Source organism: Mustela lutreola, chromosome 10 (genome assembly GCF_030435805.1).
Source record: "Mustela lutreola isolate mMusLut2 chromosome 10, mMusLut2.pri, whole genome shotgun sequence".
Classification (NCBI taxonomy): domain Eukaryota; kingdom Metazoa; phylum Chordata; class Mammalia; order Carnivora; family Mustelidae; genus Mustela; species Mustela lutreola.
The window spans coordinates 55,044,865-55,063,408 of record NC_081299.1 but is presented as its reverse complement, the minus strand read 5'-3'; the positions used below and the strand labels follow the sequence as shown (position 1 = coordinate 55,063,408).

The window sequence follows — 18,544 nt, the reverse complement described above, 5'->3', positions numbered from 1 at the left end:
TGGACCATAATTAATGACATTATAATTTTTGTTGCATATTGCCACCTTTTATAATTTTTAAGAAGATTTACAGCATCCATTGTCTGGACTATTTTATCCTCAACTACATGTTTTATTTAGGTTCACATTTTTTAAAAAAATCTTTCAATAAATATATATTGTAACATCATAAGTTTACTCATAATAATAAATTTATTACCATCTTTTAGAAAAATGTAACATTTTAATTTTTAAAAATTAAATTGAAATATTCATATGAATATTAAAAATTAAATAATACAGAAAAGCTAATAAGAACACAAAGCACTTCCATCCTGTACTTTTTGTTCTAATTTTCCCTTTTTAAAGGTAACCATGTTTAACTTTTAGGGGGGTTTTAATTTCTCTTATGATTAACTCCATAATTTTAAAGAATGAGCTTCTACTACTATTTTTTTATTTATCTACTTTAAATATTATCTACTGAATAATCAGTAATATATACTTAAATTAGCTTATTTACACTGCTCTACACTTCTCCCCATTTTTTCCTTCCTTTTTTTCCTCTTCTCTTTTTTTCTCTTCTTTTGTCTTCTTTCTTTCCATTTTCTTATTTTTGATAGTTAACTTTTGCACTTATAAAATATCTAAATATTTATTCTTTTGTTTCAACTTTAGTCATTAACTCCTATTCCCCTTTACATAAGATGAAGATTTTAGCAGTCCCATTCTTTTCTCCCACTCTCCTCCACACCTTCTTCCCTAAGTCAAGTATATATTTACTTTTACATTATTGAGGTCAATGATTGTATCAACTTGCAATTATGTTGGCACCCTCATGTTTTGTCTATAGGTTAATTCTAAAACTCAAAACTATAAATAATATCTATGTTACTGTGACATTGTAAATAATCATTCATTGCAGAACAAAGTAATGTGCTAGGATTACTGTTCTTCTCAATGAGTAAAATGTAAAAACAAAGGATCCCTTTGCTTATTCTCCATCACTTATTCAAAAAGCAATGCTATATGTTAGTCTGCCTCACATTGAGAATTTGACGGTCCTGGAAACTTTTGTATTTTTTCCTGAATATTCTAGTTGGCTTTTTTTTCTTGTGGAGAATGATAATAATAGCAAACATCCATATAGTACTTATAGTACTTCTATAGTATATAAATGCATATATATCTGTATATATATATATATGTATGTGTGTGTGTGTGTGTGTGTATAATTTACATCTCCAACAACTCAATGAATAAGTACTATTTTTATTCCTATTTTATAGATGAGAAAGAAAGAGGCACAAAGAAGATAAGTAATTTGGCCGAGATCAAATTATAAAGAACAGAGCTAGGAAGAACCTAACAGTCTGATACATACTCTTTACCTCTAAGATATGCCGCCTCTGAAAAAGAAACATGTAACTTTCTCATTATATGTGGATACAGTCAAGCTTCCTTATTTGTTCTCTCTATTGAGTGGAATTCATTCCAATCTTCTTGGAGGAATTGTTCGTTGGAGTCCCGTGACTTTTGTTCTAAATTTGATCCATTATTCTTAAGCCTGCTCTGGAGTTGTCACTGGGTCATTCCATTCCTGGTTTAGTTGCCAGATTCTAGTACTCCATGTCTTATTTCTTCTTGGATTTCATCTTTATTTTCCTAGAATATTTCTTCAAGAAACTTCCCTAGAAATGTCATTTACTTATTTTTCCCATGTATATGAATGATAATTTAGCTGAGTCAAATTATATGTTTAAAATTATTTTTTTCCCTAAACTTTGATGACATTGCTCCACTGTTCTATGTCATTCAATGGTGCTAATGAAAAGTTTTCAGTCTTTTGTAAGTCATCTTACTTTTTTTTTTTCTGTAATCTTCTAGAATCTTCTCTTTATTAATGTTGTTTTGGAATGGTCTAAGGATATGTCTGAGTGTGGTAATTTTACTTCAATTCATTCTGTTCAGTGTTCTATAAACTCCACTATAAATTCAAATGTCTTTCTTTAGGTCTCAAAAATGTCTTTCTGTCATTTCTTTTCCAGTTCCCTTTCCACTATTTTCTCTGTTCTCTAATGGTCAGATAATAGATTTCTTTGACTGATCCTCTATATTGCTATTCTCTATTTTTTTTTTTTTTTTTTGGTCTCTGAAAATTTGCCCTTTATTTTGATCTTTTTACTTCATTTTGGTTTGGTAATGACATTTTAAATTTCTTTCTTGTTCTTAGTTGTTTTTTTCTTTTCATAGTCTCCCATTATATTTGTTCTCAATGTTTTCTGAGGATATTAGAGTTCATTTTCTTAAGTTACTTTCTGTTTCTTGAATTATCCTCTCTTTTCTGTTGTTAGTGTTCCTTTTATTTATCATGATGGGTATTTCTGAAATTACTGATTTTTATTATATATGATAAATCTTCATTTATTCATATTTAAGACTGAAGATATGGGTTAATCTTTTTATGAAACTGCTATTAATTTTATAAATAAGCATTTCTTTAGAATTGAGAACCAGCTCTTCTGTGTATACACCAGAATTCTCAACCAGCTAGCTTTACTTTAGCATAAAAGGGCAGAGAGCAGGTAGTTTGACTGGTAGTCTGTATTTCAGATGCTAAAATGTAGAGAGTTTCATCCTGGGAACCAAACTCATATTAGCAGTAAGTTCAGTAGCAGAAGAGCACTTATTTTATCCTGGGATTAATTAAATACAATTTCCTATAACTTTGTATGTGGGCTAGAGTAAGTGGGAAATGGGGGAAGTGACAACTGGTTCAGAAATTCCAACTTTTATTTTCATTCTCACCCTAAATATCTGCCAATTTTAAGCCTGGAGTTTCATTGGAAAACAACTTTAATACCAAAAGATTCAAATACAATTGATAAATTCAATAACCATCTTTGATAAGACTACAGAAAATACTTAATATGATAAAGAATATCAACATAATTTTACAAATTATACGTATATAAAGCTAATAACCAATTTCATAATTAATGATAATACATTAATCTATGGCATGGCAAGAGTGACACTTGTCACCATTATTATTTACAAATAATATTGTATTGTTTTAATGCAAGTACTGAGCAATGCAACTGGAAAAGATAATGGAAGTAGTAAAAGCTCTGGAGAATTCTGAGGCAGTATTGCTGAGTAAGTCCCTATTATACCATCCCATCTCAATGACTATAAACTCTAGACAAGATACTCACAAGACACACACACACACACACACACACACACACACACACGTGTGCCTGCACGCACAAGCCACCTGAAGACCCTAAAGAGTAAACAAAAGAAGGTGACAAAGAAAAAGCATAGAGCAAAGTTGAGAGCAAAGTTGCTATTTTTATGGCTTTTAGCTTGAAGGGTGGATGAAATTAGCACTGCATGGGGCATCTAAAACGCCAATGGAAAACTTTTATGTAATTTTCTGGCCAGAAGAGCTAGAGAGCAATGTTCAGGACAACTGAAGCTTTTACTCAGCCATCAGAAAGGATGAATACCCAACTTTTGCATCAATATGGATGGGACTGGAGGACATTATGCTGAGTGAAATAAGTCAAGCAGAGAAAGTCAATTACCATATGGTTTCACTTACTTGTGGAACATAAGGAATGACATGGAGGACATTAGGAGAAGCAAAGGAAAAGTGAATTGGGGGAAACTGGATGGGGAGATGAACCATGAGAAACTGTGGACTCTGAGAAGCAAACTGAGGGTTTTAGAGCGAAGGGTCATGGGGGGATGGGTGAGTCTGGTGATGGTTATTAAGGAGGGCTCATATTGCATGGAGCACTGGATATTGTACATAACAATGAAACTTGGACCACTGCATCAAAAACTAATATGTATTTTATGGTGACTTACACAATATAAAAAATAAAAATAAAAAAATAAGAAAGGTTAAAAAGGTTAAAAAAGGTTAAAAAAAAAAAAAGAAGGAGGACTAATGGAAGAGAGCCAAAGATGGTAGGTAGCCCCTATCCAAGTCTCTCACTGACCCCTGAACCATGCATGTTTAGGGAGATTGCAGGCAACCCAGCTAAGGATATAACAACTGAACTGAGATTTGAGCTGCTGCTCCAAAGACAGAGGGCATTTTGAACCTGACCAAGCTAATTGTTAAAATAAAAACATCAATAATCTTTGTAAGGATAGAGTAGATCACCAAAATCTCCCTCTATATTAGACATCTAATAGTATCTGAGACACTAACCTAGGAAAGGCTAGATCACTTTTTCCTGTTTTCCCCTTTTACTCAGAAGTATACTGCTGCATCTACTCTATGTATGAGTAAAGTTTCTGTTTAAACTAAGAAGGCTTTTTTGGCTCAGTATTTGAACTTCACACTTTCCTTTTATTTGGAGAAATAAATTTTATATGTGAATATAATGGAGACAAAGAAAATAAAAGTTAGCAAGAAGTGTGAACATAGACCAATTTTTTAATTTTTGTGATTTGTTTCCTCCTCTATCAAGAGTTATTAACATATCATAGGGGTGCTTTTGAGGATTAAGTGAACATTATATTTGGAAGTATTTAAAGAACCAAACAGCTGTTAGTTTTCATAATTAGATATGCCAAATGTGAATAATTAAATTTAAATTATTTATCAATATATCTGGAAAGGAATAATTTCTAAGGTAGTTTTCTATTTTCCCCGATGTTTAGGTGAAGAATGCTAACGCTTTGTGCTACTTACATCCACAGAATACACAACCATGTAGAAGAACACTGGGTCCTACAGTCATTTCTCCTGTACGCAGGATTCAATCCAAAGCTTATAAGAAGGAAAAAGACTCTACTTTATTTGCAGGTATATATTTTGCATTTTTATATGGAAATAGCTGAAAATTAACTGCATCTAACTTTAAGATATAAGTATTAAGAAAATTTTTAACCAAAGAATATCAGTATCTGATCATATCACCACATTATTTCTCTACTTAATAACATCTGAATGATGTTATTCATTCTATTACAAAATGGTAAAATCAAGATTCCTTAGTATGGTATATAAGATTTTTCCAGACTTCTATTCTGTCTCTTTATCCTCACTGATTCCAGTCACGATCTGTTCTGAATACTGTGTAATTTGATCCATTCTGGTCTCTATGCTCAGAACATATTTCTCCACCTGATAGATTCTTTTTTAAAGTTTTAATTTAATTTGATTTAATTTTATAACTTTTTTATTAACATATAATGTATTATTAGCCCCAGGGGTACAGGTCTGTGAATCTCCAGGTTTACACACTTCACAGCACTCCCCATAGCACATACCTTCCCCAATGTCCATAACCCCACCACCCTCTCCCTATTCCCTTCCCCTGACAACCCTCAGTTTGTTTTGTAAGATTAAGAGTCTCTTATGGTTTGTCTCCCTCCCAATCCCATCTTGTTTCATTTATACTTTTCCTACCTCCCAAACCCCCCACATTCCCTCTCAACTTCCTCATTATCAGGGAGATCATATGATAATTGTCTTTCTCTGATTGACTTATTTCACTGAGTATAATACCCTCTAGTTCCATCCATGTCATTGCAAATGGCAAGATTTCGTTTCTTTTGATGGCTGCATAGTATTCCATTGTATATATATACCACCTCTTCTTTATCCATTCATCTGTTGATGGACATCTAGGTTCTTTCCATGGTTTGGCTGTAGTGGACATTACTGCTATAAACATTTGGGCGCATGTGCCCCTTCAGATCACTACATTTGTATCTTTAGGGTAAATACCCAGTAGTGTAATTGCTGGGTCATAGGGGACCTCTACTTTCAACTTCTTGAGGAACCTCCATGCTATTTTCCAGAGTGGTTGCACCGGCTTGCATTCCCACTAACAGTGTAGGAGGGTTCCCCTTTCTCCGCGTCCTTGCCAGCATCTGTCATTTCCTGACTTGTTAATTTTAGCCATTCTGACTGGTCTGAGGTGGTATCTCATTGTGGTTTTGATTTGTATTTCCCTGATGCCGAGTGATGTGGAACACTTTTTCATGTGTCTGTTGGCCATCTGGATGTCTTCTTTGCAGAAATGTCTGTTCATGTCCTCTGCCCATTTCATGATTGGCTATTTGTTCTTTGGGTGTTGAGTTTGATAAGTTCTTTATAGATTTTGGATACTAGCCCTTTATCTGATATGTTGTTTGCAAATATCTTCTCCCATTCTGTCAGTTGTCTTTTGGTTTTGTTAACTGTTTCCTTTGCTGTGGAAAAGTTTTTGATCTTGATGAAATCCCAATAGTTCATTTTTGCCCTTGCTTCCCTTGCCTTTGGCAATGTTTCTAGGAAGAATTTGCTGCGGCTGAGGTCAAAGAGGTTACTACCTGTGTTCTCCTAAGGATTTTGATGGATTCCTTTCTCACATTGAGGTCCTTCATCAATTTTGAGTCTATTTTTGTGTGTGGTGTAAGGAAATGGTCCAGTTTCATTCTTCTGCATGTGGCTGTCCAATTTTCCCAACACCATTTGTTGAAGAGACTGTCTTTTTTCCATTGGACATTCTTTCCTGCTTTGTAAAAGATTAGTTGACCATAAAGTTGAGGGTCTATTTCTGGGCTCTCTATTCTGTTCCATTGATCTATGTGTCTGTTTTTGTGCCAGTACCATACTGTCTTGATGATGACAGCTTTGTAATAGAGCTTAAAGTCTGGAATTGTGATGCCACCAACTTTGGCTTTCTTTTTCAATATTTCTCTGGCTATTTGAGGTCTTTTCTGGTTCCACATACGTTTTAGGATTATTTGTTCCATTTCTTTGAAAAAGATGGATGGTACTTTGATAAGAATTGCATTAAATGTGTAGATTGCTTTAGGTAGCATAGACATTTTCACAATATTTGTTCTTCCAATCCATGAGCTTAGAACGTTTTTCCATTTCTTTGTGTCTTCCTCAATTTCTTTCATGAGTACTTTATAGTTTTCTGAGTATAGATTCTTTGCCTCTTTATTCCTAGGTATCTTGTGGTTTTGGGTGCAATTGTAAATGGAATTAACTTCTTAATTTCTCTTTTTTCTGTCCTGTTGTTGGTGTAGAGAAATGCAACGGATTTCTGTGCATTGGTTTTATATCCTGACACTTTACTGAATTCCTGTACAAGTTCTAGCAGATTTGGAATGGAGTCTTTGGGGTTTTCCACATACAGTATCAAATCATCTGCAAAGAATGATAGTTTGACTTCTTCTTTGCTGATTTGCCTTTAATTTCTTTTTGTTGCCTGATTACTGAGGCTAGGACTTCTAGTACTATGTTGAACAGCAGTGGTGATAATGGACATCCCTGCTGTGTTCCTGACCTTAGCGGAAAAGCTCTATTTTCTCCATTGAGAATGATATTTGCGTCCACCTGATAGATTCTTATTCATCTTTAATATTTGGGACACTACAGCTGTAATTAAAAGAAATTCTGACTATATATGGCTCAAACAACAAAGATATTTATTTATTTATTGTTTTAAAGATTTTATTTATTTATTTAACAGAGAGAGAAGGAGAGAGAGAACAAGCAGAGGGAGGAGGAGAGGGAGAAGAAGACTCCCTGCTGAGCAGGGAGTCTGATGTAGGACTGGATCCTAGGACCCTGTGATCATGACCTGAGCCAAAGGCAGACACCTGAGCCACCCAGGCGCCCCAAAGATATTTATAATCTCAAATAATAAGCAGTCTATCAGTAAGGCAGCTCCAGGCTTGGTTAAGTCAGGAGCTTGATGGGATATATCCAGTCCTTCCATCTTTCCTCAAGTTTCTTAAAATGTAGCATGTCCTCCTAGACCTACTGTATGGTGTGGTGCCTACTATTCAAGATAACTTGTATGGGTAACAACATCCACTGAAAAAGAGAAAAGCTTTTTGGTCCGTTTGTAAAATGAGAAAAATCCTCCTCAAAACACTCTAGTAGACCCCCCCAGTTGTCTCCTTGGCTAGAATAGCTTAATGCACCCATATCTAAACCAATAAATCATTATCAGCTTAGATAAGGTTTTCAAACCTTTAACATGGTCCATATAAGATATATAATAATATATAGAGTCATATATTAATAATAAATAACATATATAAATATTATTTTATATAATAAATAATATATAATTTTCATATATTATATATAATACAAATAATATGATTCAGCTTCATGGTATCCTAATTGTCTTTTTCTCTGTTAGCTGGACTTGATTGTGGTACTTTAGTGTTTTGTGGAGTTATGACTAAGGACACACATAATACATTGTATTCTATTCTATTTAATTTTTTTTTAATATTAGTCAAAAGATGCTAAATTAATTTAGTATCTAAACTGATAGGTTATAGCTCACATTTTGAAAAGCACAGGCTGAAATCATTTAAAGTTTCACTTCCTTGAGTTAGGAAGGAGCCCAGCCTCCCTTGAAAGACACAAAAGACTTGGTTGTTTGGAGAAGGGTGAATAAAATAGAGTTCTATTAGCATAAAAGGGGGAAAGGGGACTGTTGAGTAAGCAACCCTCTTTTTACCACATTATTCTTATCTGCAGTGTTTCCTAATAGCGGGCTGTTCTACTCATTCAACAAAGCAAATTTCCCTTTATAACATTTGTTGAGTCTCTCTACTGAAGAAGCATTATAGTTCTTTTACCAAAGTCCCAAATTAAGACATCTGGGAAATTTGGGCAACATAAATACAAATTTATCTTGACCAAATTTAATAACAAAAAGAAGAAAAATTCATTAAATTGAAACTAAGACATTTTACCCTAAACTCAAAGAAAATCTGCTACATATGACAAAATGAAGTAGTTTGAAAGAAGATTCCAGAAGTTGATTCACAATTCCATTTCCTAAAAGAAAGCAAGAGTATTTAAAAAGCCGGTAGAAGATATTCTGAAAATACTTCTATTAACCCCACCAGCACACATGCTCAAGGGAAAGGGGCTTGTTATTAATGATGGGTCACAGAAAGATGGAAAAACCTCCCCTCTCACTTTCCTCTTTGCAAATAGTCTAAATCTGTATTAGCAGTGTTTTGAGAGAAATGTAATGATCATACCTAGCCCTTTCTTTCTTTGGATTCCTAGTATTGCTTTGAATGTACTCAGAGGGAAAACCTCTAACTTAGATAAGCAAGGTCTTGAAAGGAGGGTTGACAACAGAAGAGATAAGATACAATTTCCTAGGAATCATCTTTGCAAGTATGAGTAATAGCCACAAGGATAAATGTGTAAAGAAAAAACATATGACCCCATAAAACAGCCCAAGAGCTATGAGGCCTTTCTTTGACTAAATGCCTCCTCAAACTGAATTGCTTACTCCAGACAGAGGTGAAGAACTCTAACCCATGTGGCTCTTCACACGTAGAAGGACAGGGTGCCCACCACCATCACCACCAAATCAGAGGTTTGGTGAAGAGGTTTCACAGAACATACAGTTAACAGAAACAAATTTCCCCATTATGATTCAGGGCTCCAGCTCCCTTGCCAGCTTTCTTAGGCAGCTGGATGCCTGAACTCATAACATAAGGTAACACCAGGATTTGCCTATTAATTTCTAAGATGAGGATTTAACAGTATTCAGATAAACAAGGAGAGTGTCCAAAAATTTCCCTCTATTATTTTTGGACTAGCACCAAGCCTGGTTTTAAGTGTCCTGATTCAAAAGTGAGTAGATGGAAAAACAAGAACATGGGATTTTTAAAATATACTGTAGCAAATAAAGGAGATAATTTAAAAGATAGCTAATGGTCACATTCTGATGGAAATTGTACCCCATGAAACAGGAGGAAATTTAGAGAATACTTGTTTTATATGCTCAAGAGTTTAAAGAATGTGAGGATTCTGTGAAACAAGATTCGAAGATATAAAAGATAATTGCCAAAAATGAAATGGTGCTGTCAGAGCTAAAAATATTTTTAAGGTAATTCACAGCCTAAAATTATGTTAAAAGAGTGAAGAGTAGAATAAACATTGGAGTAAACCAAATCAAAGATACGAAGGACAGGTTTAGGAAAATCACATAGAATGCAATGTGAAGGGACAGAGCCATGACTGGATTAGAAAAGATAGTATACTGAGGGAACAAAACAGGTATCCAAACCTGAAATAACCAGTGTGTTTGAAAGAGAAAACAGAACAAAGGGATTAAGTTTGCTGAAAACGAGCATAGGAAAACTATCTTGAAATAATGGAAGTTCTCAATATCTTGATTTTGTTGATGCTTACATGACTCTATTTGTCAGAATTCATCAAAATATACATGTAAAATGCATACACTTAATTGTATGCAAATTACACTTCCATAAGTTAGGTTAAAAAAGAAAGCAAGAGACTAACACTGCAGAAGTCTAAAACACCAAAAATAAGATAACCTAGGGGTGCCTGAGTGGCTCAGTCGGTTAAGTGTCCAATTCTTGGTTTTGCCTCAGATCATGATCTCGGGGTCATAGGAGAGTCCTCGGCCCTGCATAGGACTCTGCATTCAGCACAGACTCTGCTTGATGTTTTCTCTCTCTCCTTCTGCCAGTGCTCCACCTCCCTGCTTGCACTCTTGTGCATGCTCTTTCTCTAAGTAAAATCTTTTTTTTAAAAAAAGATTTTATTTATTTATTTATTTGACAGACAGAGATCACAAGTAGGCAGAGAGGCAGGCAGAGAGAGAGGAAGGGAAGCAGGCTCCCCACTGAGCAGAAAGCCTGATGTGGGGCTTGATCCCAGGACCCTGAGATCATGAACTGAGCCGAAGGCAGAGGTTTTAACCCACTGAGCCACCCAGGTGCCTCTCTAAATAAAATCTTTAAAAAATAATCTACTATATCTAAAATGATCTGGAGATTATTAAATAATAATCTAAAACAACCTGGGAAAAGAGTTGTATAAATGCAATAAATATTAATGCTCCATTTAAAATACAAAATAGGGTTAGTTTTAAAGTCAATGATAGTTAAACATATAACATAATTTATCAAATTCTGTGCTTCTCTCTGTGCATTCTTAGTGAATTCCTTGGTGTTTTCTTCCAGCCCATTAATTCTCACTTTTGTGATGTAATCTAGAGTTATATTATTTATTTTCAAGATTTCCAAGATTTTTTTATATTGAGTTTTTCCTTCTTCAGCCTGTTTTCATCTCACAATGTCTTGGGTTTTTTATATGAATATTTTTCATTCATATTTTTAAAGTTCCTAAACATATCACATTTTGTCAAATCTAAGATGTCAATAATTGACACTGTCGAACTATGACATGATGCTAATATACACCTTAGAATTTTAAAGTTGTTTTTAGATTCTTCTATTTAATTTTATTACTGAATTTATCTTCTACTTGTTAACTTTGTTGACTTTCTTAGCTTTATTATTTTCCATATGTTTTACAATTTTAGAAGTTTCTCTCTTTGCTTCCAGTTACTCACTTCACCTTACTCCTTCCTTTCAGAACTTTTGCAGTTGCTGCCACTCAGACTTCATGGCCCTCAGGCTGACCCAGATATTAGAGTTGTGAATGGAGCTCCCCTGCCAGGGAAATACTGGGGATATGGCAGATCCAGTTATCATGCGCCGAAGTGGTTTAACTTACTTAGCTCCTGGTTACCGAGTTGGCCCTGGGAAGAAGTGATTTTTCACAAACCAGGGAACCTCAACCCAGCCCCTTATTTCTATCAGTGGACCTGTCTCTCTACTTGCCCTTCCCATTTCTGTAAATGGTTTTAGCTGAGGCTAAAACCTAGGTATCATTCTTGATTTCTCTATTTTCCATATCCATCCATGAGTCAGTGTAGTTGGATCAACCCCCAAAATATAACGTGAAGCTGGCCGTTACCCAGATTCCCTCTGCTACAGTCCTTGTCTAATCCACCAACATGTCTCATCTAGACCACAGCAACAGCCTTCTAACTGGTCACTTCACTGCTACTATTGCTATCCACATTCTTCCATGCCTCCAGACTGTCCATCTCAGAGCAGGCAGAATGATGTTCCTAAAGCATAAATCAAACTTCTTTCTTATTCTGCTTAAAACCCTCTAAATGATCTCTGTCATAACCAGATTAATGTCCTAAGTTTTCTGTATGCCTTATGTGCCTCTATATGATTTGGCCTCTGCTACCTCTCTCATCTCATCTTTCTCCACGTTCCCCCTCATTCACTACACTCCAGCAATATTGGCCTTTCAGTTCCTTCACCATTCCCAACTGATTTCATGCTGCGATCTTAATACTTGCTGTTTCCTCTGCCTAGTAGTCTGTTTTCCCAAAGCTTCACCTGTTGCATCTTTTCTCAGACTTGAACTCAAATATCTCCTCCTAAGAGAGGCCTCTATAGCCACCATATGTGAGGTGCCATGTTTATTTATTTTCATAATACTTACAATTGGTTGAAATTATTTTATGTATTTATTTGTTGGTTTATTTGCTTGGTTGTTGACTGTTTCCTTGTGTTGGAATAGGGCTTCTGTGGTAACCTGTTATACTGAAATATTGATCCTTCAGCCTTCAAGAGTGCTGTGTCGGCCTTATGTCAGTCTGGCCACAAAGTGTACTCAAGTGTTTATCCCAGTGTACTGTATATAGAATATTAATTAAAATGTTTGCCATGGGGGCACCTGGGTGGCTCAGACAGTTAAGCATCTGACTTCAGCTCAGGTCAGGGTCTTGAGGTCCTGGAATTGAGTCCCATATCAAGTAGGGCTCCCTGCTCAGTAGGGAGTCTGCTTCTCCCTCTTTATCCCTCTCCTTCTTTTCCAGCCTCTGCACACACACTCTCTCTCCCTCTCAAATAAATAAATAAAATATTTAAATAAAAATAAAAAAATAAAATGTTTGCCATGCTGTGGAAAATGTTGGGAAACATTGGACTAGAATACAAACTACTCGAGGACAAGAGAAAAGTTGAATTTACTGCTAATAGCATATGTGTCTGGGAACACTTCTAAGAAACTAGAGAAATGCTAGAGTGTCCGCTAAGCATACTTGGAAGAGTTCAACCCTGGACATCTCCTTCATGCCAGATGGCAAGATCTGCTTGACTTCTGCTAATTAACCCCCTCTTTACCAATAGTGTTTAACCATCTGAGGCTTCCTACTGGCTAATAATGACTTTGCATCTTGGAAAGATTTAAAAATTTGGGAATGTCTTTCACAAAAATCTCCAAGGCCAGTTTTATGTTTGATTTGTCTAAGCCAAACATTAGATCCTTGACCTCAGTCTTTTCCAGTTCTGTGTGGTCCACTTAAGTTCTTACTTTAAAAAAAAAAAAAAAAAAAGTTCTTACTGAGTAGCTACTGCAGATCAAACCCTATACCAGGTTCTTTCCAATATTGTTTTACATTGTAAAATATTTTATACAAGATTATTTCTAAATGCCATGATATGTGAGTGTCTTTTATGAAAATCTTTTATAATTTCAGCTCAAACTGAAAAAAATCCTGGGGAATCATTTGATCTGGCTGGTCACTCAGAAGATTATGTCAGTAAAAGGTAATTTATTTTAACATTTTTATATTTTATTGTGTTCAGTGATGTTTCTTATAGGAAGAGTTCTGCCTTTTCTTTTTTAGTAGACCAGAATGCATTTATTCAGGCACAGTATTAAGATTTAGGCCTACACTGCAAGCCAGTGACTGGTCTAAGAGTGCTCTACTAGTCAGCAGCACATTCATACCTTGAACTCACACTCTATCCATTTCAAGTTCACAAGCAAATGGAAAGAGGAACATGAAAAAATGAATGGAGAGACTACAACTGTGTTTTTCTAGTAGAGACAAGTTTAAATACACTACAATATGGATGTAAGAAAAGTAGCTTTGTAGTCTTGTATAAAGTACTGATCTTTCTCATTAGATCCTCAGAGTAAAATCTTGTTAACCTTGCATGTTTTACACTTTGGAGCAATAATGTACAGCCTCTCTAAGTTTATCTCAGTCCTTCTGTTTCTTTCTAAGATGGTATCTGAGTATATGAACGAGATGTTCACTGGACTTTGTGACATTGAGGAAAAGGTACTTGAGTCAGTATCTTGGTTAATGCCCTTGTATTGCTGGTTTCATTTCTAGGTGTTCTGTGGCTGCCGACATCTGTAGTTCATGAATATATGGTCTGTTCTCTCTAAACTTGGATTGGGTCCACTCTCAACTCATTAGTGTGGTAGAACTCTCTAAGCCTCCCATCATGACCTTCATCTTCCCCTAGACAATCCATACCTCACTCATGCCAGGCCTTTGACATAGGCTTCCTCACCTCTCAAATGGCAACCACCTTGGTAAGCCTAAACTCAGTGTCCATGTCCTATGTGAACCAAAGGAAATCTGTAATGAAAACTCTATCTTCTTTCTGCCTATAACCATCCCATACCATTGCATTCTGTTAACAAAGCTGGGGCCACCCTTTGTCGTCAGGAAGCTGCCTCGCAAAGCACCTTTTCCCCAGAATCTCAACAAATGGCAAATATCTCTCTACCTTTGTATAATATTCACTCTACACAGTATACCTCCTCCATACTAAAAAGTCAAAGAAGCATATATATTACTACTGTATTGCTTCCACCCCTGCTTTTACTATTTCCCTCCTACAAGGCTGGAAGGAATTGTCTTATCATGTTGAAAGTGTATGGCTGAGGATTTGGGGTAAATGCTGGCAGTGACCCTGAGGGATCAGGGAGACAAGAACTGACAAACTGAAATCAACCCTATCATTATGTATGCTGCAATTGTGTTCATTTTCAGAAGAAAATCTGCCCCACAGATGGATGATTTTAGCACAGAAGAAAACAAAACCATCAAAAATTATCAATTAAGTGATTACTGTTCTATAAGAAAGAAAAGCTTGCTTCCCTTGTGCTTTGAGGATGAGCTGAAAAAGCCAAATGCCAAGATAATCAACACTAGTCCACCAAAGACAGTAACTTCTCATGTGGTAATAATATCTACTATTGTTCAGTAAATATGTGTATAATTACTGCTTGTAGGAATCTTAAATTCTAGTGACTGGAATCTTTGACAAATCCTTTTAACTTTTCAGTTTCACATTGCAAAGTAACAATACTTAGATTCTTAATGCTCTTTTTAGAACTGCCACCACAAAAGTGGGAATTCCTTTGCATCAACTATAAGTTTTGTGTTTTTCTTTATGAAGAAGGCTTTATCATTTTTTTGATTATAAAACAAAAATGGTATTTTCAAAGTGACTGCATTATATTTCACTTTTCTAACAGTCTATTTTAGCTATTTGAACCAGAAAATTCATCCATTGAAGGATATTTGATAGCTCACAGAATCTCTGGGAAGGCTGGAGAGACAATCTGGCTTGAAAATTATACGGTCAGGAGTCACCCAGCTACAACCCCAGACTGCTCCACTGGGACCCATGCTTTTGTTATGGAATTAATGACTTTGATTCTGGGCAGGACATACTATTTCTAAGATCTTTGCCACTCCTGCTCTTCAAAGCAGATATATCTGCTACCATTCTCACTAGAGTGGTTTTCACAATAGCTAACTTTTCCCAGTGCTTGCTTTCTCTGAACTGAAGACTATCTCAGGTGTATCTGATTGGCAGAGTCTAAGTCACATGCTTATGCCCTAAACTCAAGGGAAGCTAATAAAGCTAGTTTCTGCCTCTGTGTAAGATTTATAACGAAGAACATTTCCAGAGGTGTTGGACAGACCAAAAAAATGATGAATCTCTACTACCGAGGTTAAAAAGGTGACATTGACATCCCAGTGGATTGCAAAACTAGATCTTTCATTATCTTTAGGAATTATAGACAACAATATATCTTTCTGATGTACAGTTAGATGATCCTGGTTTCTTCATTAATTATATTTCTAAAGGAAAGGTGGTAATCACTGACTTAAAGTTTGCAAAGTAAACACTGGTAATAGGAATATTTGACCAGCTTCTTTGGAGTTAATCTTTTTGCCCTATAATGGAAATATGGGAAAGAGTTGCTATCACTGTGAAAAAATAGTTTATTTTTTCAAGTCAGCCTATTACTCTGGCTATTTTATTCTACAAATATAGAGTGTTTTTATGTGCTAAGTAAGGGTTGGAGTACTAGAATAAATAAAATATTATAAAGATACTTTTTATATTCTTGGAATTATTAGGATATCCAGACTTTGTAATTTTGGTTATAATTAGTTATGTCTCTTAAGATCTTTGGCTTAATTCATTTTTTTGGTGGTATGCTTCTTATTTCTGAACATGGGAACCTAAGAAATGCCAGAACAAAAAAAAAAAAAAAAAAAAAAAGGAAAGAAAGAAAGAAAAGAAAAGAAATACCAGAATAATGTTCCATCCCACCAACTATCCTATTTTCCAATGACAACATCTCACACATCTAAGAAATGTATTGATTTGTTCATATCTCACTTTATTTAAAAAAAAAAAATTGTAGGAGTCCAAAAGTTCAAATTTTACCCCTATCATCTCAACAGAATATTAAGAGAAGGAAGTATGTCATATACAAGTACATATACAAGTACATCTTTTTTGTGTTTTTCAGTACCATTCTTGTTCATATTTTAAAAAATCTCTGTAATCATTTTTAGAATATTTTACCATTTTATTCTCATGTTTAAAAATATATATAGCCTTCTTGTCACACTAACAAGACTAAGTACTCTTTTCTTTAATCCACAGGAACAAAATGACACAAATCCCATAATTTTCCATGAGACTGGATATGTACAAATGTTACTTTTGACAAAAAATAGGCTTCCTCTCCATTGTATGGAAAAGGAAAACATTTACCCATATAAGAGAGCAGATTTTGTTTTAGAAAGAAATTATGAAATCCTCAAATCTTTAATTAGTGATCAATTTATTATATCTTCCAAACCTAAAAGAATTATGCCTACAACATGGAAAAGAGATATACAAGCAATATCTTTTGAAGTGGGCCGTAGAGTTGTAGAGGGTAAACTAAGGAAGAAAACTAATAAGCAGACACTTGAAAACATATCCTGGAGTAAACTCTATAATTTCTCACAGACTTTTTCCAGCCTAACAAAAAAATTTGTTGGCTTCTTTGATGGAAGTGTTATTCAAGAAATGAGTGCTAGACATGGCAACTTTGAAAGAATGTTTTCTACAATAAAACCAAGGAGCAAATTCAGTGCCTCACCTGTCAAACATCGCTCAAAGCCTTTAAAAAATATACTCGAAGTCCATAAATTAAATAATGTAACACCAATGGATGATTTGTTAAACTAGTGAAATGAAAATTACACACCTCAAAAAATATTATATAGAGCAATATTTAAGTAACAAAAAGCAAATAACGAAGTTCCAAGATCATTGACGAAACTCTTACCAAAATAATGTGTGAACGGATGGTGTAAGAAAGCAAAACATTGACATTGGAACTACAAGCCAACAGTCTTCTGTTCAAGAAAAGCCAACATTTTTAGTAAATAAAAGGACAAAATTAGGAAATAATTATCAACAAGAAAAACTAGTTCATGAATTTTTATGATCTAAATTAGATTCCTCAATCGTCAGCATTTCTATGGTCAAGTCTCATTTGGGACCAAGAATGACACAGACTGTTTCTGGAAATTGGCTGTTTGAAGACAAATAACACCAATAACCTTTCTTAATAATTGGGTATCAGATAAGACAAATGTACCATTAACTTGATGCATGTGGAATTAATTATATATCAGCATTTTGGATAATCATTGGAAAATAGTATTACATTAGCAATTCATGCAATTTTTAAAAAAACAGTAAAATTTAAAATAACTTTTTGTTAGTTGACACTGGAACTTCATTGCCTTTTCCAAGTATAACTTTGACTTTTTTCAGAACTGTTAAATAATTTAAAAGAATAACTTATCCTTAATAAGCTAAAGTCCTATAAAGAATTGAACATCATGTGTGTTATTATATTGCTATTTTACTGTTTCTCATTCACCCAAACAGTAAAAAGGCAGAACTCAAGTTAGACACAAGTTGGATTTCAAAAGTTAATTTTTAATCCATATGTTTAAAAGATTTTTTAAAAATCTTAACTCTTAATATGTGAGGAGATGTAGTTTTAATTAGAAACATTTATGTTAGGGGAAGCCTTTGGGGGCCTTTGGCAACTTTGGCAACTTTGGCAAAGGTGAGGACATAAATTTTTTCAGGTTCCTGTTTCTGCTTCCGATTTTCTTTACTGTGTGCCAAGGCTCCTCTTGTGCACCTCTTCCCAAGGAGGGTTAGGTTTTGGCTCTAAAACAATCACCATGGGGGAGGGGTTGGGGAAGGGGTGCAATTGGAAACTGTTAATGAGGGAAGAGCAAGGGTAAAAGTCTTTGAGGTAAGATGATGGGCTCAGGTATGAAGGAGGTAGAGGAGGAACATACAAGCTTTCCTGGCTCTTTATACCTTTCTTCAGGTTACTGGAGGAGAAGCAGCAGTAGCTCAAAGTTATGAAGTCATCTTTCTCTTTTCCAGCAAGTAGGGGCTGACCCTCTAGTTCTCTTGGCTTGGTGTCATCCAGTCTTCTCACCACCCCCCACTCCCACCCCATCCCGCTTTTCCCTCCTCCCCGGCTCACTGCAAAGCAAAATAGTTTCCCTAACTACACTGCTGGCTCAGAAAA

General features: G+C 35.1%; 1 protein-coding gene across 3 annotated transcripts in view; it reads left to right on the top strand.

The window, feature by feature from the left end:
- C10H1orf141 (chromosome 10 C1orf141 homolog) overlaps nucleotides 1–17,715 on the top strand; it is a 66,978-nt gene extending 49,263 nt beyond the window's left edge. For all 3 annotated transcript variants that reach the window (XM_059136456.1, XM_059136457.1, XM_059136455.1), the window contains 4 exons: nucleotides 4,702–4,807; nucleotides 13,365–13,434; nucleotides 14,679–14,868; nucleotides 16,597–17,715. In XM_059136456.1, the coding sequence (XP_058992439.1) occupies nucleotides 4,702–4,807; nucleotides 13,365–13,434; nucleotides 14,679–14,868; nucleotides 16,597–17,169 (939 nt within the window). In that variant the 3' untranslated portion in view covers nucleotides 17,170–17,715. The remainder of the gene's footprint in view (nucleotides 1–4,701; nucleotides 4,808–13,364; nucleotides 13,435–14,678; nucleotides 14,869–16,596) is intronic.
- Nucleotides 17,716–18,544: the final 829 nt, after the last annotated feature.